The sequence below is a fragment of the Mastacembelus armatus genome, chromosome 8 (assembly GCF_900324485.2).
Source record: "Mastacembelus armatus chromosome 8, fMasArm1.2, whole genome shotgun sequence".
Classification (NCBI taxonomy): domain Eukaryota; kingdom Metazoa; phylum Chordata; class Actinopteri; order Synbranchiformes; family Mastacembelidae; genus Mastacembelus; species Mastacembelus armatus.
In genome coordinates, this window is record NC_046640.1 from 22,310,761 (window position 1) to 22,333,642 (window position 22,882).

At 44.6% G+C, this 22,882-nt stretch overlaps 1 protein-coding gene across 3 annotated transcripts; it reads left to right on the forward strand.

The window, feature by feature from the left end:
- Positions 1 to 8,348: 8,348 nt before the first annotated feature.
- On the forward strand, positions 8,349 to 21,105 carry hook2 (hook microtubule-tethering protein 2). 3 transcript variants are annotated; one of them, XM_026324457.1, is made up of 23 exons: positions 8,349 to 8,544; positions 9,024 to 9,106; positions 9,642 to 9,714; positions 9,851 to 9,901; positions 10,007 to 10,139; positions 10,420 to 10,487; positions 10,869 to 10,934; positions 11,038 to 11,118; positions 12,941 to 13,107; positions 13,547 to 13,687; positions 14,992 to 15,193; positions 15,358 to 15,468; positions 15,900 to 15,987; positions 16,207 to 16,273; positions 16,697 to 16,834; positions 18,052 to 18,139; positions 19,032 to 19,037; positions 19,178 to 19,212; positions 19,292 to 19,374; positions 19,450 to 19,553; positions 20,090 to 20,197; positions 20,281 to 20,352; positions 20,497 to 21,105. In XM_026324457.1, the coding sequence occupies exons 1-23, from the start codon at positions 8,500 to 8,502 to the stop codon at positions 20,623 to 20,625; spliced, it is 2,139 nt and encodes a 712-aa protein (XP_026180242.1). In that variant the 5' UTR covers positions 8,349 to 8,499; the 3' UTR covers positions 20,626 to 21,105. The 3 variants fall into 3 exon arrangements, with proteins under 3 accessions (XP_026180242.1, XP_026180244.1, XP_026180243.1); XM_026324459.1 differs by having other exon boundaries at positions 20,117 to 20,197; XM_026324458.1 differs by lacking the exon at positions 19,032 to 19,037.
- The last annotated feature ends 1,777 nt before the right edge of the window (positions 21,106 to 22,882 follow it).

Sequence of the window (22,882 nt, forward strand, 5' to 3'; positions counted from 1 at the left end):
ATATATCCCTTTGTAGCGGGAGTGTGTGACATATACCTGGTGTTTTGCCTTGTGATGGCCACTTCAAAGGGCTCTGACTTTATGCGAATCAGCTTCTCAGTCGGCGGCTGGGTCTAAGCAAACCAGAGATCAGACAAATGACGAGTTCAGCACAAGTTTGCACTGGATGATGGAGCCTTGTGAAATGAGACAGAGTGTGGGGTCAGCAGCTTTTGCTCTTTCGGGTCATCGGCTCTGTGTGTCACAGGGTGTCATTCGGCACAGCAGCTCCGCCGTCGCTCCAGTTCACCTGTGGGTGGTTGTCTGCACGCATCACTCTCACTGGGACGCTCCACACCAGCTTTGTGCTGATGCTACTGCAGACAGATGTGTGAGCAACAAGTGAGCAACCAGCCCAGTGCCTGCAGGCAGTGGCCACTTTATTAGGCACACCTGTAAAAGCTAATGCGGTGCAACACGCAGCTCTGCCACATATTCTTTATTTTTTTTCCTTAGGCTTTTTAAGACGCGTTACTTCGACCGTACTCACCAAACACTGAAATAAAATAAAATCTAATCTAAGATTTGTTTCAGGAAGCTCACAGTGTTTCAGTTTTTGGGTAAAAACAACATATATTAACCAAAACAGGGAGATTTATTTAGTTTGGCCTAAATCATTGAGATACAAATGTGACTGCGGCTTTCCAATATGATAAAATATGTGGCTTTCATTTACATTTGAACACAGGCTGTAATTGGAATATTGAATCCTAATTAGATTTTCTGTGTATTATGTATGCAGAGAATAAAGCTGCATTTCAGTTTCATGCTTTCAGCAGGATCATGCATGCAGCTGTGTGTTTGCTGCACTGTGAGCGTTGTGTGCTGCTCTGGATGATGTGGATGAGGACGGACAGAGAAGAAGGGGGGGGTACGCCTCCCTGCTGCCTCCCCTCCCCCCGTCTGCCCCCTCTCTCAGCAGGGATGAGGGTAACAGTGGAATTACAGTTAGGCCAGATCCAGGCTTGTTGATTGCGGTGGACAGGTCCAGTAAACAGAGCCTGTGTGCTGCTGAGTCAGGCGGAGCGTCACATCGGGTGAAGGCCCGCGGTTTCACTCAGGCCAGGCTTGTTGACAGTCCGCTCGCTGCCCTCAAAGTCCGCCTGTGTAATTTAGGTTATTAGTGAAGGGCATCAATTAACTTAGGCTGCAGAAGACGAAGGGACTAAGGGGTGAAGCCCGTTTGGGTGTGTTTGCACAGTGTGCGGACCAAAAGAATAGGGAAGTTGTGCAAGGCTGAAGGTGTGGCTGACGTTTTTTTGGCATGTGTTGACAACTCATTAGGATCTGGTCTCACACCCAGCAAACGGTCAAGAATGGTGGCGTTCGGCGTCACTGCTAATAAAAATAGGTCCACATTTCTTGATGCAATGAGCTGTCAGTTTATTTGGTACATCTACTCATCCAGTAGTCCTGCCACGCATCCTCCTGTTGAACTGTGCTGAGTTATCCAGGAGCTGTTTCTGTTATTTACCCCAGTGTCAATGAAATAAATGGGGTAGACATAATAATAGGAACACATGTCAACACAAACTACAGCCTCCGAACTGGTCATGCAGGTTGAATGAACAGCTGTGAAACAGCCTGAACACAAACTGAACATTATGACACTTCATGAAGGAGGATTGACTGCGGGACTGACACAGGGGTTCCTAATAAACCGACTGGGTCCGACAGAGGGGTTCCTAATAAACCGACCTATAACCTATTAGTGGCTGTACTTGTTCAGTCTGACCTCATCCCAGGGAGTACCAATAACATGCTTTGCAAAATATGTACAGCAAAAGCCAAGTCCATGTGTAATGGATTCATGTTTTAGTAGCGAGATTTTATTCACTATGACACATGCCCCGATCCATCACCCTGATCGTAACCGTCTCTCACAGCAGCATAAGTGGAGCAAGTTATTCGTATGTACTTATGGCACACATGTTTCATGGTGAGACAAAAGAGTGAGTCCTGGTCAGACTGGCTGTAAAGAAATCCCTTCCTGATCTTTGTCCACAGCTAACAGCACTTTAGAACTTTATTTGTTGAATTCAGACTGATGGGGATAGTGGTAGCCTCAGAAGGACTGGACTTTGTCCCTCATCAACCTTAGATTTCGAAATAGAAAAGGGTTTTTCTTTACTGACCTGACACTGCCACAGACCAACACACAGGCACACCCAGACTGAGAAACGTGACAGTTATTAAAATCTTAGGAATAACTTCACTGAGTCTCTGCAGTGTTGACATTGAGTGCTGGTTTTACTGGGACAACAGGCCTTCCAGCAGGCCCAGTCATGTTCACCACACACCCTGCCAGTGTAAATCCACCATCACTGCCAGGACCAGGACTCCATGTCCTGTTCCATTTGCAGAACCCTTGTTGGACGCTCTGTTCTGCAGGAGGGTGTGTGGAGTGTATCTGAAAAGGCAAACAGGGTGGAGCACCTGGCACCTGGCACCTGGCTGGTGAGGTGGAGTGTAGTGCACGCTCCACTATTGTTGTAGTTGATTGTGGGTGTACGAGGTGTGTTTGCTAGTTTGTGAACATTTGCTGGGAGGAGCGGGCTTAAGCACTAAGCCTCCAACCTGTTATTAGTCCTGAAACGGTAATTATTGCATTCATGACCACTAAGTAACATATTCAGACTCTTTTTAGCCACAATCCAGAGGTAGTCTTTGAGGTATTATACAGAGCCTGCACCTGAGGACAGCTGCATGATCCGATCCTGTTAGGCCAGTTAAACAAACGCTGGCTAGCAGGTCCCCAGTGCTTAAACGGTATAAACCACCAGTGGATAAAAATAATCAGCACATCTTGGATTGACAGAGCTGACATCCTGCCCTGTAATCACCGTAGTTATTCATCAAAATGTTTGCATACAAAGCTTTTTTCACCTGCAACATTCACCTGACTAGACTTTGCATTCTCTGGGTAACGCTAATGAGCCTGCTAGCACACAAAACTAAAGATGGATGAAAATATACAGGTTAAAATATACAGGCTAAACATCAACATGTTGACGTTATGTTAGCATGCTGACAGTGTTTTTCTCATAATCAGTGTAGGGATCCACCTTGACCTGACAGTACAACTTCAGCAGTCAGGCCCAGTGGACTGTAATTTGTCCCCTGCTGCATCCTGTCACAGAAAACACTCAATGCTTCTATTTTTACATGCACGGGTTTCTGTCAAATCTGTGTCATACAACAACACAAGCAAAGAGACACTACCCCATCATAAAGTGGAAGCTCTGGATTATCTGAACCAGCTGGTATCATCTTTCAGGTGCCCGAGTTGCATGAGTTCATTTTTATTGTCAGCCTGGAGACGGTGGAACCAAGTCTCACGTTGCCCAGCAGAGCCGTGCACCTGATACACTCAAGGGGATTGGCCTTAATCACGAGCCCACATGGAGGGACTCTCCCTGAGAAGAGGCACTTGTTAGCAGCCTGCTGTGACTCACCCGTGCTGGCCATGTGCTGCCTGAGTGTGTGTGTGTGTGTGTGTGTGTGTGAGCAACAGGGCGAGGCGGTGAGGGAGATGAGGAGAGGGAGCTCTCACACACACAGAGCAGAGTTTACTGTGCAGGGAGAGCGAGAGCAGTCGGAGCACAACTGTTTTACAGGTTATGGTGACGGATGGATGGGGGCACAGCTGATCTCTCCTCCTCCTCCTCCTCCTCCTCCTCAGCCTCGGGGTTAGGGTTACACTGGCCCAGTGTGAAAAGAGCAGAGTGGGGCTTGATGCTCCAGTTGCTGCTGCTGCCATGAGTCATGCTAAGATTTGGATCAATAAGCGTAGGGGTCATTCAGTTCCTGTTACGTAACGTGAGTAAAACTTCAGTGTGTAAGTGGCACAGACACAGCAGCCACTGAGTCACCAGGGAGAGTTGAACAAACACAGCAGCAAACTGACCGAATCTCTCGAATGTGTTCAACATGTGCCGCGTGCTTCAGTTCAACCTTCACACACACTCTGCGGCTCAGCAACCGGCCCGTATCCACGTGCACGGTTCAAAGCGACGCCAGGTTCCAGAGGTGAGGTCGTTCCTGACGACCTGCCCTGACCACAGACATAAAACTGTGGTTCCAGAGCGAGCGAGGAGACAGCTGATAAGGGAGGGAAGGTCGTAAACCTCTGTTGTCCCTCCTCTGGTTTACATGTCTTGACAGTCTGTACATACATGAGTGAGCTCATGTCTAGAAAAGTGCTGTCTGATCAGGCTGTGTTTCACCTACAGGTCCACACCCTCTCCTTTATTCGAGGTCTGTCCAACTCTGCTTCGTGGTTTTCTTGTTTTCCTTTCCCTGAAACACCTGGGAAAGCTGTAGGGGAAATGAACCGCTGCCGGCATTCCGACACATTCCTGCCCCAAATGCCTGGGCACAGCCGCACATCGCTGGCATTCCTTCATTTAAAGGTGCAGCACGTCTTTGTCTCTCCAAATCACAGCACTCATTCAGAGATGTGGTGGTGTTTTCACAGCGTGGACTGACCTGACAATGAGGACACTGTGACAACCACATGCTAATACTGCAAAAAGGCTCCAGACCTGTTTTACAGCGTAAAGATATTAATCATTTGTCTACGAATCTTCAATTATACAGAAGCAAAAGCAGTAAGAATCAGTAGTGTTTAAGTAAAACATCAACAGTAAATATTTCTGTATTCCAAGTATTACTAGCATCAAAAGTCTCATATATAAAGTACCAAAAGTACTCATTAATGCTTCTGATTATAGAATAATGTATAATATATTATTGGATTCTAATTATTGATCATTAATGTGTCGATCACTTTAATGTTGGAGCTGATGTTAACTACCTTATATACTTCTAATTTGAAGTACTTTATATACCGCTGGGTAGCTGACATTAACTACCTTATATACTTCTAATTTGAAGTACTTTATATACCGCTGGGTAGCTGAGGTTAACTACCTTATATACTTCTAATTTGAAGTACTTTCCATACTGCTGGGTAGCTGACGTTAACTACCTTATATACTTCTAATTTGAAGTACTTTATATACCGCTGGGTAGCTGACGTTAACTACCTTATATACTTCTAATTTGAAGTACTTTATATACCGCTGGGTAGCTGAGGTTAACTACCTTATATACTTCTAATTTGAAGTACTTTCCATACCGCTGGGTAGCTGACGTTAACTACCTTATATACTTCTAATTTGAAGTACTTTATATACCGCTGGGTAGCTGACGTTAACTACCTTATATACTTCTAATTTGAAGTACTTTATATACCGCTGGGTAGCTGACGTTAACTACCTTATATACTTCTAATTTGTGAAGTAGTGAAGTAGCACTACATGGAAATACTCAGGTGAAGTACTAATACCTCAGATTAGGACTGTTCAGGGGCCTCAAATTGAGTAATCCCAAACTGAATGAAGACACCTGGGAGGAAGTGAGGGTCATGACATGGGGGGGGGGGTTCAGCGGACAAGTTAGTCACCCAGTGAGGGAGGGGTCGGGCTGACTAATGCCTGAGTGGCGGGGGGGGTGTGGTGCACGGAGCTCGAGCGGAGGCTGACTATTTTTGGCCAGCTCCTCTTCCTCCACTCTAATTCCTCTTTTCACCCGTTCTCTCTTTCCTTATTCCCCAGATGTGTTTCCTTCCTGAAAGTCAAAAAGCTTTACTTCTCCTCTTTTCCAACCCCACGCTGACGCACTCGCATCCCCCTGCGGGGAACTGGGAGGGTGGAGGTGGGAGGGCCAGCAGCTAAGATTGAGTAATTATTCCTTTTTTTGAAGCTTGTGGTTTTCTTGCTTGGAAAAAAAAATGTGGATAGTTCCTTTTTTTTAAAAATAAAATCTTTAAGTGCAAAGAGCAAACTATCTGCACTGTGCTCACAACAAGGTTGCATGAAATCCTTCTGAATTAAAACAAAATCTACATATTTCATGTTTTTTGTTTTCATGTCCTGACGTTTCCCTGCACTCAGGAATGTGTTTGACCTTCACTGAGCAGACTGTGACACGTAGAGGCTGTTTTCACATTCATGTGCAGAAAAATTATGAAAAATATTCTTAGATCGTGGATTTTTACAGTGAGACAAAGACTCTGAATCTGAAGTATTCAAAGATAATTTAAACTAAAGAAAAAGCAGAAATAAAACTAACTAACTTTGACTGAAATTTTTGTTGTACTAATGCTGATGTAAAGTACTTTTACTTTACTTTAGTATTTCCATTTTACATTAGTGTACATACGCTACATACTTTTTACTGCACTACATTTATTCTCCAGCTTTGGTTACTTTCCAGATTCAAAATATTAAGATATATTTAACAGTAAATTCTGACATATTATTATAGGTAAAGATAAAACAAGCAGCTACTTTAACAGCTGCAATACAGTAATTATTTTATTCAGATACTGTACTTTGAGGTATTTGTACTTTACTTGATGATTTCCGTCTTCTGCTGAAGTTATCAGATAAATGTAGAGCAGTAAAAAGTACAGGATTTAGCTCTGAAATGTCCAAGGATGAAGTGGCACAACAATACTCAGGTAAAGTACAGATACCTCAGAATTGTATGTAAGTACGTGTACTTAGTTACTGTCTACCACTGCTCATTCTTTATTTCTACAGCAGATTTCAAACAAAATTCATAAACATTAAAAACCAGAACAAAACCATTCAGGAGAAAAGGGCGTGTGCGACTGCAGATACCGAACGAGGCAGGAGCCGAGTACAAGCTGATAGACTGACTAAATACAGTGATAAAGTATTTAATTAAAGTTTAATCATAACCAGCTGAGAGATAACAGCAGAGACAGATTCTGATAAAAGCCAGTGGAGGGGCAAACGTACATTCCTCTGGGGAGAAGCCATGCAGAAAAACAGGAACTCCAGCCAGACAAATATGGTAACACCAGATGTAAGGCGGTCCTGTAACCAGACCGGTTTTGGATGAGAAGGACCGGAAGTGCAGCACAGATTTCTTCATATGCAGGTGTTAAACAAGCGCAGTGGGCTTGGTGCACACTCACTGACTGGGTTTGCCAAAGCAAACACAGTGGGCAGTGTTTTGCTGTGATTGGTCGCTGGAGTCTGGTTTGTGACAGCAACAATAAACACAGGAAGCAGACGTGTGGACGGGGAGAGGTGCCGATTACAGAGGAAAAGGAGGACGTGTTTGTCAGCATGTTAATAACACGGCAAACCTGCTAACGTGTTTTTGAGGCTGGAAAATAACACACTGGTTTAGGCCTTACTGCAGTGAAAACAATAAATATGGATCAGATGCAATCAGTGGTCAGTTTATTAGGAACACCTGTGTCAGACTGATCAGTCCAATCCAACAGTCCTGCAGTGAATCCTCCTCCATGTAATGTCATAATGTTCAGTTTGTGTTCAGGCTGTTTCACAGCTGTTCAGTTTGGACTGGACTGTTTTATGCTGACAGATGGTTATGAAGTGTGGAGTTTGGTGTTTATAAATGTTCACAAAATGTGTCCCACAAATTTTCCTAATGCAAACCAGAGGAGTGGGTTCTATGATCCCTTCTGGTCTAAGACAGGAACCATTCCCCCCCCCACACCTGTCACACAGTGTGAGCTGTGGAGCAGCCAGTTGTGCATCAGTTTGTTTTCTAAGGCTGTTTGTCAGCTAGAGCCATCCAGTGGTGCTTTATAGAACTTTGAATGCAGCAGCAAAAACAGCAGGACCTTTTAAGACACTGGACACGGTCGCTCTGAGGATTTTCTTTCATTCTTTCTTAAATCAAACCGAACAGCAGCCTGAAACTACATTTCATTTGAACATATTCTATTCACAATGTTGTGGACTCAGGGATTAAAATCACAGTTAATTATCAAAACAAAACACACCTTCCTACCTTTAAGTGTAGATCTGTTTTTTTATGAGCTATTTATGTTACTTGTACTTTTACTTTTTTAAATTTCCATGTTGTTTATGATCACAAATTCTGGGATTTTTAGTGTTTTGTGTTGACTGTACTTTATTTGGTCAGGAAGCTCTGGAAAAAGAGATTCTTAATCTCATAAAGGTTTATTTGTTTTTGTTTTTTTTTAATAGAGGTTTGATCAAATGTGTTTTAAACTTTCTCCTTCAACTTCATTCAGGCCTTTCTCTGCAGAGCTATGAATTATTATCATTATTATTAAGATTTTAATTACTAAGAACACATCACAGTTATAGATAACAGTATTAATAAAAGATAAATAAAAAATAAAAAGTCGGCTATTTATTTATTTTCATTGCCGCGATTAGCCGTTTCCATGGGAACGCTCTTAGTACGGAAGCTCGTTAGGCTCAGTGGAGCCGAAACGCGAAGCGGCTGGGAGCAGCGGGAGGCCGGGGCTCGGTGACGACTGACGTGGAAGGCACCGGGAGCGAGTAGCAAAGTTCGGGGGCACAAAAACAGTCCTGAGAACCAACCCCGCGGGTTCTCCGTGAGCTCCTGAGGTTCCTCGGCACGATGAGTCTGGACAAAGCGGAACTCTGTGACTCCCTGTTCACCTGGGTGAGTTTGGCATTAGCCGGGTCTGCTACCAAAGCTAAGCCGCTAACAGGTGACAGCAGGTAAAATGTGATGAAAGTACGTCGTTAATAATGTTTGTAAGTTTATGCCCCGTGTGGCCGCTACACACACACACCTGCACTGACTGGACAGGTTCACGTAAAAGCAGTTAGCGGGTGCGAACGTTATGTTTTTGAAGCTAACTGTCGCTAGCCAGCCAAGCTAACTAGCTAGTTAGATAAGAGTTTGGAGGTTTGCACCTGGAGGCTCAGCCCAGTCCTGCCCCGGACCGAAGGACGGCCAGGCTGCCCTACAGACTCCGGCTCAGTCCGCCTGTTTGGCTCTTTTTCCACACAGACTGGACTGAAACATACGCTGCTGTTCATTATTAGACTGAAAGGGTGCAGACTAGTCCTGCACTGCTGGTTTGTTCTTATTTACTGCGGATACCAAATTATATGTCTTTTTATCTTCATCCTCAGTTTCAGACGTTTCAGGTCCCGTCCTGCAGCAACAAGCACGACCTAACGAGCGGAGTGGCCATTGCACATGTGCTGCACAGAATGTAAGAGCACTCATATGTACCGGTGGTTTTTAGTATTTGCTGCTGTTGGGATTATTTAACTGCACAGTGCAGCTCATTCAGAACCTACTCACTGAGTTTAGCTTATCTATGTGATTTGCACTGAATTGCCCTTTGAATTGCACAACCCATTATCTATGCAAACCTTTTTTTTTTTGAGTGAGTTTGAGCAGCTGTGGTTGAAAAGTGTAGGTTGGACTATACTAGACACAGTCACAGTCTGTCCAGGCCTGATGACCTTTGTAGTTTGTGGTGGAATATTTGTGTTTAGATAAACAGACAAACAACACAACTTTCTTTTGAGTGACACAAAATGTTCTGCTATTTTAACTTTGCATTAACTGCTTCTGATCATTATTCTCATGGGAGACGTTAATGAACAGCCCGACTCAAATGTCATTGTGCATGGCTGAACAGAAGCGCACAGCCTCGGTGCCCCGTGGCCTCCTGTAGTCTTGATGTCCAGAGATGTGTCGTCCTTGTTGTCACTAGAGCTCTGTTCTGCTCTCATTAACAGAGACCCTTCGTGGTTTAATGAGACATGGCTAGGCCGGATCAAGGAGGAGAGCGAGGCCAACTGGCGCCTCAAGGTAATTTCTGAAACAACAGGATATGACAGAATAACCCACAGCAACCTTAAATAATCAAGATGTCTAGGTCTTTTTTTTTTTCATTTCCCTGGAGAAAATGAGGACTAAAGTTGGAACTCTTGTTTTGTTCTTTCAGGTCAGCAACTTGAAAAAGATTCTGAAGAGTATGCTGGAATACTATCACGATGTAAGAAGAGTTCATTATTACTTTCCTAAATGTGTGCGTGAAGCTTTTCCGTCTTTCCGGTATCTGTGAGACTCAGTCCAGTCTCTCCTTACTCTCCATGAACAGGTGCTTGGTCATCAGGTGTCAGATGAGCACTTGCCCGACGTGAACCTGATAGGGGAGATGAGAGATGTCACTGAACTGGGCAAGCTGGTGCAGCTCGTACTGGGCTGCGCTGTCAGTTGTGAGAAGAAACAAGGTGAACTGTCTGTTGTAAACAGGAAGAGAAAACACAGGATTAACTCCAGCCAAATCATGTGGTTGTTGTTTTCTAATGTCAGTCATGATGAAAATGATAAACTGTCCGCATGCTTGTTTGTACCCACTCCAGAAACATGTTGCAGATTATAATTCAGAAAAGAAACGGATCAGGTTATTATTTAAACATGAGCACTGAAAATAGATGCCGGCTGAGTATTTATGTTAATCTGTGTTTGGCTGCACTTTCACTGGTCCCTGTTGTTTACTTCCAAACACAGAGCAAATCCAGCAGATAATGACACTTGAGGAATCTGTCCAGCATGTTGTGATGACGGCCATTCAGGAGGTGAGTGAGCCTCTCTGCTTATCCTCCTGCTTTGCATTAATCCCAGTTCTTAGTCATGGTGAATTCACAATCAAATCCGGATAAGCGTGAAACTGAACAGAGACCCAGAAACCAAACTCATATGTTTAGTGTTTCATTGGCACCAGTGTGACTGAAAAAAATGTGCCAGGTTTTTATCAAACTTCAGTGTTTTCAGCTCCTCTGAAGGTTGTTCCAGCAGCTCGGAGCGTGATCATAGACGGTTATTGTTCTGCTGTTTTTGAGCATCTGAGCGTCCTTCCTGCTTCATAATTTAAAACTATTTTTTGATAGGTGTCAAGTGCAAGACCATGGACTCAAGACCTTAAAATAATGTGTTCTCTGTGCTCTGCTTTGTTTTAGCTCTTATCAAAAGAGCCTTCATCTGAACCAGCAAGCCCAGAGACTTATGGAGATTTTGACTACCAGGTGAAGCTTTCATTGCCCCTCCGTGTACTTGTGCTGCATCTTTCACTCCCTCCTCTCCACTGATGTGAACAGTGTGTTGTTTCTCCACATTTTGTGTTTTCAGTCCAGGAAATATTATTTCCTAAGTGAGGAAGTAGATGTGAAGGAAGATCTTTCGCAGCGCTGTCGAGAACTGGAACATCAGGTTGGTTTGCTGGATGTGGTTTAGTTTACTACTCACTTAATGTTTTCTGTTGAAATGAATGGGTCCTGGATGGTCTGGCAGCAGCCATCAGGTGGTGGTGATGGTGCAGAAGAGAAGCTTCTACACCACGGGTTAAAGTTTGGGCTCCCCTCATGATTTCAGCTGTGACTGACATGTAAAAGCCAATGAACAAAGGGAGTCAGGATAATGAGGCAGTGGAAGGAAAGAACGAGACGCTCGGCTTGGAACGGCAGCTCAGTCTCCAGACTCTCCAGGTGAAGAGGGGAAGACGCCTACAGGTGCAGCAGCAACAACAACAACAACAACAACAGAGCTGTCTGTCCCAACAATATTAGATTCAGCCACAGGGTGTGAAGCTGCTGGATGATCCAACATTCACGTTACATTATTGAGACCTGGAGAGTTTTCAGCTGCATGTGTGTTTGTGCTTTAATTTCAGACACACTGAGACATAACAGTGAACTACACACATTTTTAGAACAGCTGGGAAACTGAGGTGACCCCAAACTTTTAACCTGGAGGGTAAATATGTTGACGGTCAAATAAATTCACACAGGTTTTATGCTGCATCGTTTCCTGATTTTTATCCAGTGCTGGAATGGCAGACGGATTAGAACTGTTATACATGGCAAATAAATTCGCTGAGTTGAACTGCTGCCCAAAATAGTATCCAACAGAGGCAGAAAATCTTGAGGGTTATCACTTTGAGTGCATGTTGAAGCCTGGTTTTGTTTTGTCTTCCATTTGTCTAACAGAGCTGTTGATGTTATCTCAAAGTGCAAATTCTTTAGACTAAAATAAAAGCGTTTCACCTGTGTAACTGGCTTTCAGATACTTTGAAGCCTGTTTTTGCTCGAACTGTGGTTGCAGCATGTTGAATGTGCCTGCAGCTTTTGTGCTCTGGCCCTTATTGATTAGCCCACCTGACTGTGCTCCCACAGTTTGTTTTTGCAGCACTGACTGAGGAGGGACACATTTAGTTTTTTTTCTAGTCAATAGTTGCATAACATCAAGATAACACTGACACGTTGCCTTGGGATGGAGCAGCAGCCAACAATAATTTGTACTGCTCTCAGCCCACCTGTTTGTTTACTTGTTTAACCCACGCACTGGGGATTAGTCATTTGTGTTGTTTTGAAGCTATTTACTGTTGCTGCTCCTGTGCTATCTGTCCTTAAAGTTCAGTGTAGGGTTTTGCTGTATTCAAACTGGGAGGATGTGCAGCAGGTAAGTGAACACTCCCCTTTGTCCACCTTGTAATACCGGCTTCTCTAACCTCAGCTCAGCCCAACTCAAGCATGAACCTTTGTGGACGTAATGCACCTCTGAACTGCAACTTCATCAGCCTGAAGTCAAACATCTCTCCTCTCCGACTGTACCAGTACAACCAGTATCATTAAGGAGCTGTGCATATTCATGTTTATGTCATGAGGGTCTGATTTGGACCCTAAGGCTAACACTAACAACTTCACTATTGAGAAAGCTCCATCTGCCTGATCATTGCACAGCAGCAGACTAACTAGCTTTGTAATGCCTGAGCATGTGAATGGAGAACAAAGCATGTGTTCGAGGTTCTCTGTGAACTATAAAGGTGTTGAGTTTGTCACTGTGTATTTTCTCTCTGTGAATCTTCTGCCTTATTCACATTTATTTGAGTTATTTATTTCAGTTTGGAGGACAATTAATTTATTTGCATTTTTCTCTCTTTAGGCTCTCTCTGCAGATGTAGATTATCATCTTCTCTTTCAGCTGTCCTTTACCAACTCTCCACACTCTGGTTTCTGTTCCTGTGTCCCAACAGCTGTCGCTGGCTCTGGAGGAGAAGTCGTCCCTTCAGGCAGAGACACGTGCTCTGAAGGAGAAGCTGAGCCGCTGCGACTCTGTGGACGCCTCCACTACAGCTATCACTGGCAAGAAGCTGCTGCTGCTGCAGAGTCAGATGGAGCAGCTTCAAGAGGAGAACTACAGGTACACACACACACACACACAGACTGCGTCTTTTTTTTCCTGCTATGTGAGGGGCCCACACTGAATGGTGGCGACAGGCGATATGTGCAGAGGAGGGAGATGTTAAAACAGCCACATGGATTCTGTACTGACCGTTCTGACAGCGCTCGCACACTCACACATCAGATAGGGATCGGCTCTTGGACCATAAGTGGCCCAGATCTGGTTTGGTCTGTTCCCACTGTGGGAACATCAGGGATGAGCCATTAAGGGGAAACCAGATATAAAGAATTTAAGACCTGTATAATTATTTACGTTAACATAATTTGCTCAGCTGTTAGAAACGTAGTCGTAGTATTTCTAAAAATGGAAGGCCTGTAAGTCATATATGAATCAGGCGCTGCTGCTGAGTCACTTTGTTCCAGAGCCTGTCCAGTTACACAAAAACTGTTTATCTCAGGCTGGAGAGCAGCAGAGATGACCTGTGTGTGCGGGGAGAGATACTGGAGCGGGAGGTGGCCGAGCTGCAGCAACGGAACGAAGACCTGACCAGCCTGGCGCATGAGGCCCAGGCCCTCAAAGATGAGATGGACATTCTCAGGTGAGACCAGCACTGGCTTTTTCAAAATCCCACCCAGTCAAGTACATTATCACAAATTAAACTGTGCAGCTGATTATCGTGGGTGTTGAGTTGACGCTAAGGAGCTTTTGTTTGGTCTTGGTAGCTGCCCGACATTAAAGGCAAGAGACGGTGCAGTGACGTGCAGTTCATTCAAAACTTATCAGTGCAAAAAAAACATTACAAAAACATTACAAACTGAACATTATCACCTTCAGATAAGCCATATAGTCCAGCACGGTCTCTCAGGCCTGGTGAGCAGCTTTTACTCATAGTACCTAAATCTAGGATGAAGAGTCGGGTCTTTTCAGGAGCAGCCCCCAGACTTTGGAATGAGTTGCCCCTGTACACCAGGCAGGTACTCTTCCTATTTTTAAATCTCACCTTAAGACCTTTTTATACACATTGGCCTTTAATACTGAGTGATGAGATATTCTTCTTTTTATATTATTTTATTATTATTGTCTATTGTCTGTTCTATGTCTGCAGCTATTCTATAATTGTACAGCACTTTGGTCAACTAAGTTGCGTTAAATGTGCTTTAAAAATAAATTAGACTTTGACTTTCATGGAGGATTCACTGCAGGACTGTACGATCAGACTGATCAGTCTGACACACAGGGGTTCCTAATAAACCGACTGGGTCCGACAACGTTTAAATGTAAATATTTCCTGACAGTATTTGAGAGAGAGGCAGCTGAATGCCTTTATAGCCATTAATTAGTTTTAGTTTAGTCTCTTCAGTTTTTAGGTCCGTTGCAGATACATGACCTTAGTCCTGGAAAAATATCTGCGGCTTATTTTTACAGCTGAAAATATTCCCCACATTTACACTCCTGTTTGAGTGAGGTTTGCAGAACTGTTGTAGCAAATCACAAAGCCTTTTTTTTTTTTTTTTTTTTTTTTTAAATCAGAAAATGTTTCTGACCTTCATGCTTGAGTGGAAATGAATGGGCTGGGAGCAGAGAGTCACGGGCTGAAAGGGGGAATTTTGTTGTATTGAGAGCTACAGCACATTGTTGGATTAAGCCTGATTGTGTGAGCAGAATGAAATATCACCAGCCTTTTCTTTTAAACAGTAGTTCATCTATTATGAGTTCCACTCTCAGAAACAGCTCCCACTCTGCCCACACACAGACGTCCATTCAGCTCCTCTCTGACATCTGTGTTGATAATATGAATTTCATGCACTGACACCGGCTTGCGTCAGAGTTTTCAGTAGTTAAGTAAATATCCAGGAAGATGCATTGTGTGTAACTAAAAATCTGATTCCCCCTCCCTCTCAGGCACTCGTCTGACCGGGTGAACCAGCTCGAAGCACTGGTGGACACCTACAAGAGAAAGCTGGAGGATCTGGGAGACCTGCGCAGGCAGGTGCGCCTCCTGGAGGAGCGTAACACCGTGTACATGCAGCGCACCTGTGAGCTGGAGGAGGAGCTCCGCAGGGCCAACGCCGTCCGCAGTCAGCTGGACACCTACAAGAGACAGGCAAGCTGTGGGCAGGAGGGAGGAGGGACGGGGGCGCTTCCTCCCGTGTTGACGTCCAAGTGATGTTAAACACAGTCTGGCTTGTGCACGTGTTTGGAAAAACTTGCATTTATTATGGAGCACTCTTGCCAATGCAGGCTGTTGCTGTGCTTTGTGACTCGCAGGCTCATGAGCTTCACACCAAGCACTCAGCGGAGGCCATGAAAGCTGAGAAGTGGCAGTTTGAGTACAAGAACCTTCACGACAAGTACGACGCGCTGATGAAGGAGAAAGAAGTGAGTTTGCGAACACTGGCCAGATTAAAAGTTCAGCTGTGCTCAGGCCAGGATGCAGTATTTTTACTGTGTGTAGCATCTGTTTGTAGTGGCTTGACAAGGCGTAGGACCAGTATAGTTAATTTCAGGGGTGGCAGGGCATCAGTTGTGGTTATGACAGGATGCACATCCCTGCAGGAGGAATTGTTGCCAGGCAAATATCGTACTATTCTTCAGTGGACTCCCACGTCCTGTGTCAGTTCTAACACCTTCTGCAATCTGGCAGCAGTGATTAATGTCCTCAGTTGCTTGTGAGATTAATTAAGAAATACATCCTCTACGGATCAGTACTGTCCACTTTCATGTGTGTTCTGTTTCATACGGTCTGATTTTACAGATATCAGTCTCCTTAGCATACAAATCAAAGTATGATGTTGTGCTTCAATCCTCAGCGACTGATCTCTGAGAGAGACACGCTTCGGGAGACAAATGAGGAGCTCAGGTGTGCACAGGTCCAACAGAGGTGTCTCAGTGGGACAGGTGAGGTCGTACACCCTTGAGAAAGGATAGAAAGGATGTTCAGGTAGTGAAAATAATATTAAATGTTAGAAAACCCTCCTGACTAAAGACAAAACTAAATCTATTTATAGCTGTAAAATAAATAAGAGGATGGAAATACGTCAAAAAAGTTCACCTGTCACAGATTAAAACAAACTAATGAGTCTGTTTAATAAAATCTGTGTCCGTTTCTCTCCCCAGGAGGCCTGTGTGACACCGGTGTCACAGTAGGAAACCTCGCTGCAGAGATCATGCCTACTGAGCTGAAGTAAGTCTGTTATTAAAGCAGTGTGTTATTATTCTGTGTGTGTGTGTGTGTGTGTGTGTGTGTGTGTGGGTATAGTGACTGTAGCAAACACATTTCAGCGTAACAGATGAGATTTTCTTTCTAAACCTGTAGCAGATGTGCAGTGGTGTCACTCGGTGGCCCACTCACGCTCTATATTTATCCCCTATAGTCCGTGATAAAGTGCTCAGGCTCACTCAGCCACAAAAGTTTATTTTGGGACTTGAATGTGCAGTTGGCTCCTTAATACAGTGACACATGGCAGCGCTGCACATTTGGCCTGGGCGTTGTCAGAGAGAAGGGTCAGATCAGCAGATCCACTTCATCTGTCCTCCACTCTCTCCTTCTTCTTCTTTACCTCCTGTCCCCCTTGTCCTCGTCCCCCTTGTCCCCCCCCCCCAACAGGGAGACGGTGGTGCGTCTGCAGAGCGAGAACAAGATGCTGTGTGTCCAGGAGGAGACGTACAGGCAGAAACTGGTGGAGGTGCAGGCTGAGCTGGAGGAGGCTCAGCGGAGCAACAACGCCCTGGAGACTCAGAACAGGTGAGGAGTGCGTGCGTGTGTGCGTGCGTGTGTGCGTGTGTGCGTGCGTGCGTGTGTTCAACATGCTGTCCACCTTGTTGTTCAGCAGTGTGAAATAATCATCCCACCATATTGTGTGTTCCTGGACATTAGGCTGGTTGTTTGCCTGGTAGTAGGAGTGATATCTGCCTAAATGTCAACTCACCCTCTGGACTGTGTGCTCAGCTGAGCTGTGTGGGCTGGACTGGAGGACAGACAGCAAGAAAGCCAGATTGTCCCTCGACTGTGTGTGTGTTTACATGCCTGTGGGCATGTGGACATGTGGGTGGACTGTGTGTGTTTGTGTGTGTGTCCGTTGCAACACCAGGCCCAGGGTGTGGGAAGCCTCCTCAGCAACAGTAACAGGAGTTTAGTGAGCATGCTCAGTAGGGTGGAGCGGTGAACGGATGGACGCTGCCTGCAGCAGACGTGCGGACGTGGATCAGAGCGCTGGGTCCTTCCACGGTGAAACTACACTCCAAGTACAAAGTGTTAAACTGTGTGTTCATACCTGCAGCCTTTGGTTTGTCACAGAACAAAGAGCTGAATTCTTCTACACTGACTTGAACAACACAACCACTTCCTCAGACACGCAGATGATTGAGGGGCCTCATGATGTTTGTGTTCAGTCTGATAATCTTCATTCAGCCTGACACAAGCTGCCACTGTGGCCCCTGTGGTCCCTGTGTGAACACCCTGACCGTGGGGCAGACACAGGAGAAGAGTCTGAGCAGAGTCCAGGTGGAGGCTGCAGAGCGTCTCCCAGCAGCTGGATGTTCCAGAGACCACAGCTGCTCACATTATTCACTGAGCCCACACTGAACACAAGCAGAGTTCCAGCAGAGGAACAGAACCAAGAAAACCTCAGACACAAGCTGAGTCCAGGTCTAACAGGGTCCAGTTACAGAGGACGTGGCTTTGTGAATGAAAGAAGAGCAGGAGGAGACACTTTGGAAAGAGAAGCAGAAAGACTGAGTGAGGAGTTCTGTAGACTCTGCCTCAGTCGCAGCTCATGGTTCTGAACCAGGTTCTGGATTCACACACATTTATATGGTGCTGCCAGTCTCTGGATGGGATCTGGACTCAGTGACACACACACAGAATCACCCGCTGCTTCCTCATAATTCTTCCTTCAACCTTTTCATATTCTCTCGTCTTTTTTGCTCTTTCTGATCCCAACTCTTGTCCTTCCTTCCCAGGCTGAACCTGCAGCAGATCTCAGAGCTGCGTTCTCAGGTCGAGGAGCTTCAGAAAGCACTGCAGGAGCAGGACAGCAGGACTGAGGATGTGAGTGCAGAGTCGGAGCTGATCCTTCTCCTCTGCCCAGATTTGTCACTGCACGTTTACAAATCCCCGCATCACAGTTTTCTGCACAAGAATCAGAGATTATATACACAGTGTGCTCCTTCAGCAGACCTTCATGTTTAACCTGGAGGAGGGGAAGCAGGGTTGGGGTCAGTTAAGGATTTCAGTGAGGATGGGAATTGTTCTTATTAATTAGTGGTAATCATGAAATCAGATGCACAGATGTGGCTACAGTCTGAGGGGAACCAGTCATTTTGTTCAAATCTGTGTGGAATAAGAATTCAGTTCTTTCCACAACCTGTTTTATTATTTTTCCTTCATTTTCTCAAACCAGGGAAGGTCCCATTGAGATGCAGGAAATACAGACAGGCCAACATAAATCCCACATGCAGTACTAGAACCAAACCTCAGTCCTCACAATAAGCAGTAATCCTACAGAAATGAAAACGTGCTCACAACAGGTGGACACAGAATGAAAGACAAAGGAGCTTTGATGTGAGGAAGAACAGGTTCTAGCCACGTCTGTGCGTCACCACAGAGCAGAGAGACGAGACTTTTCCCTTGATCTGATAAAGTAGAAATATTTGTTACAGCTTAAGCAACATCAGAACATCCTGGTCAACCAGAGAGAGAGAAGCAGGAGTCGAACAGTTAAATGTAACACTCCCTCCCATGTTTTCATGGCACACTGAGTATATGACAGAGATGAGAGTTGAAGAGACTTGGCTGTCGGGGACTGAAGTGTCTGTTCTCCTGCTTTTCATACATGTTGTGTGGGAATTTAACCCATGTTTGCTGTGGTGATTCACTGCTAACGCCTGCCCCTCTCTGCGTCTCTCTCCGCCTGCCCCCACCGATCCACTGCCAAAATCAGGCCATCGTAAGTACGGCCCACCCTCTGTCCACCTGGCCCATGATTTGACTCTGACTTTCTCAGTTTATACTGTGTGTGTTCATGTTCGCTTTAGAAGCACTTGAGTTTTGAGTTTAATGTTTTCCTCTTGTTTGTCTTCTCTGAAGTCATCTTTACTGAAGAAAAAGCTCGAGGAGCATCTGTAAGTATCCTCAGCTCAGACAGACTTTTGTCCATGTGGGCTCCAAACACAGCGAGTTCACACGCTCTGATCCCTCCAGGGAGAAGCTCCACGAAGCTCACTCAGACCTGCAGAGGAAGAGAGAGGTCATTGACGACTTGGAGCCCAAAGTGGACAGCAACAGTAAGACATTAGTTTAAAATGTTCTCCGACCTGCTCACCTGCCTCGTCGTTCACCGTCGCCCTGTTTCTCCTCAGTGGCCAAAAAGATCGATGAGCTCCAGGAGATCCTGCGCAAGAAGGATGAGGACATGAAGCAGATGGAGGACAGATACAAACGCTACATGGAGAAGGCCCGAACGGTCAGTCCCCCTCAACACAACCACCGGAAATAACAATGAAGGAGCAACTCCACTGACTTTACACGTCAGACTGTGTTTGTAGCTGTTACTCACGTTTAAATCCATGTACACTCATATCAGACCTGCAGAGGACACTTAATGTAGGCACCAGGTTTCCACTACATTTGGGGAAAAATGAGCCGACATCTGTAGTTCTGCTGCACTGATTTTAATATTTCAACAAACTACAGACACAGTCCCCTCCCCAACACATGCACAGGACTGAGCAGTGATCTCTATAATAGAGTTTTACCAGAGGAATCCATCTGTTTCCAAAACCTGCCTCAGTCAGACAGAGTTTTAGATTCATTTATGGAGCAGGAAACAGTCGTTTTGCCTGCTGGTTATAAAACTGCGCCTCAGTCTCGGGGGGGTGAAGTCTGAACTCACATTCACTCACACGAACTCGTTTTTGATCGATGTCTGTCCACTTTGTCTCTGTTGGTAAAACTACATTAGTGGACTGCTCCTATCTGTCCTCTGTGTCCTTTGGGCAGGTGATCAAAACCCTGGACCACAAGCAGCAGCCGGTGACTGTGACTCCTGAGATCCAGGCGCTGAAGAACCAGCTGACAGAGAAGGAGAGAAAAATCCAGCACCTGGAGGTGAGATCCTTCTCCACAAACACACAGACGAGGCCTCTGGTCTTAACCCGCTGATGTTGTGTGTGGTCTGTTCCTGTGCACAGCACGATTACGAGAAGAGCAGAGCCAGGCACGACCAGGAGGAGAAACTCATCATCAGTGCATGGTACAACATGGTGAGTGTACAAAGACGAGCATGAAGAAAGTCCAACAGCATCATTTACAACACAATGACTGTTTTATCTGGACAAAAACTTTATTCTGTGTATTTGTTCTCCACGCCCACACCTGACTCTTCTCTCTGTGTGTCTCTTCCTCAGGGGATGGCGTTGCATCAGAAAGTGTCCGGCGAGCGGCTGGGCGCCCCCAACCAGGCCATGTCCTTCCTCGCCCAGCAGAGACAGTCCACCAACGCCAGGAGAGGCCTGACCCGCTACCAGCCCAGATAACACCCCCAGGCAGGAGGACGAACGTGCAGAAACGGAGAAGAGGACGAGATGAGCCACAGTCTCACTGGACCGCTGCACCTCAGATATTCGTCGTGCTGCTGCTGCCCCCTGCTGGCTCTTAATGACAGGACAACAGCTTCGTTTTCTTTGTGGAGCCCCCGAGGATGAAGGTACTTACAGGGTTTAACTCTGCTGTCGGTTAGATTCAGAGTTTACACTCTGAAGAAGAAATAACTGGAAGAGGAGGAGCTGTAGCACCTTTTGAGGTGATTTTTATTTCCTCTTTAGCTTCTGTGACTCTTTCCTGTTTCTTTAGTCTCTTTTAAACTTTTTTAAAATATCTTTTATGCTGTGGAATACAGTTTGACAGGGTTACAGAGAACACAGGTTCTTGCATTCAGCTGGTGGTGAATCTGTTTGGTTTTCTTCATTAGTTTTTAATTTTCTCATGTTTGTTTTTGTCTTCTGGATTGTTTTTTTTTTTTTTTGGTTTTTTTTTTTTTTGGTTTTTAATTTGAAGGATCTGGAAAAGATGTAACGACCGTAAGGGTGTATTAATTATTGGCTTTGGTCTCTATTTCTTTTTTATTCAGTTGAATCTTCCTCCTTAATATTAGTAATTCAGAGTTTATTTGATTTTTCAGTGTTCACCAAAGCACTTTCTCTCTTGAAGGTTTGTTCGGTGCCTTGTTAAATCCCTGCAGTGAGAACTCCTCCATGTCTCATTGGCAGATTTTTTTTTTTTTCATATCTCTGCTGATAATGTGACTCCCGCATCTGAATTTCTGAACAATGTCCTCGTTTGTTGACTATGAATTTAACTTTTTCCCGAAGCTGAACACTTTAAACAGATGTGAATGTGGGCGACTGAAGGCTGGAGTCCTAAACGCTAAAAACACTAAGAACAGCTAATGGTTGTTTATTGCTGCTAAACCTCATTTACAGTTTGAGCTGGAAGGACGCACTCATGAATACGCTGGAATTGTTTTGTATGTTAACAAGAGGTCAAAGGCAGGTTGGAAGGATGAGCCTGTATTTACTAACACTACATCTGCCTTGATTCACTACTCATTTTTTTTTTCTTTCCAAAGGCAGTAACTTTGAGTCTGTCCTGTATCAGAGCTGCTGTTCTGTGACTTGTACCTGTTCCCTGTAAATGTTTGTGCTATGATCTACACAGACCACGATCCTGCTGTTGTGTGCACGTTTTTCAACTTATTTTTCATCAGTTCCAGTTCATATTTATGCTGCTAAGGCTCTATCTTTGCTGCACATTTGCATGTCTTGAAGGGTGAACTTTTTGGTTGTTTGTATCATGTCCAGTAGATTATAGCATATTGTACTTTACACAGGGTCTGAGGCAAGTGTGATGATTTGTAGGCCTTTCTGTTCTACTACTGCACTGCACATAAATGGGATGTTAAGACAATAAGTGGCATCTGGTGTTTTCTTTGCTGACTAAACCAGCTCTGAACACTTACCCAGAGCAGTCGACCCTGGTTTTGTCACCTTGGTCCTCCCTGTGGGTTTTAATTCTGTCGTGATCTAAAGGCCAAACTGATTCGTCAGACTTCTCACATTCTTTGTGCAACTGATGAGCAGTTGAGTGAATTTGGGGAAAGCATTGTTCATCCAGCACACAAGCACAAACAAAACTTCATTCATTTTATATGAATTATAAACATTCTATAATTATTAAAATTACATTATTACACTATAAAATAAAAAAAATTCATATAAAATTAAAGAGGTGACATGTTTTAATTATAAGAGGTGTGTCTTGTGTGGCCGGACCAGGCATATAAATTATGCCTAACTCTGTTGCATCGGGTCATGACCTGGAAGCTATTGAGCAAAAATCTTCAATATTAAATATAAAGATTAATAAAAAATGAAGTAATATATTTGAACACTTTAAACAGATGTGAATTTATTTTATTCATTAATAATTTCAATGACTGTTGTCCACCGACCTTTTCATTTCATTTTTCTTATAAATTCGTGTTTGCTTTTCTTCTTTTTTTTGGGTCAGTTTTTAACTTTTTTTCTTCTTTGTCAGTTATTGAGTGACGGTCCCTAAAGCGGATCCGAAGGTGGATCTGCCGAATATCGAAATGTCGAACTGTCACATTTTTCTCTGCTCGTCCGTCACGGTTTGGTTCGGACCGGGACCCAAACACGACAGAAACAGACTCCAACGGACAGTTCGGGCTGCAGAAAGAATCGGTTTGTGACCCGGATGTACCTGTACATTTAC

Excerpts from the sequence above, each read along its gene's own strand:
- hook2 (XM_026324457.1), top strand. The coding sequence starts at position 8,500 with ATGAGTCTGGACAAAGCGGAACTCTGTGACTCCCTGTTCACCTGG. Across the intron at positions 9,715-9,850 it reads AGGCCAACTGGCGCCTCAAG|GTCAGCAACTTGAAAAAGAT; the intron begins GTAATTTCTGAA and ends TTGTTCTTTCAG. Across the intron at positions 13,108-13,546 it reads CTTCAAGAGGAGAACTACAG|GCTGGAGAGCAGCAGAGATG; the intron begins GTACACACACAC and ends TGTTTATCTCAG.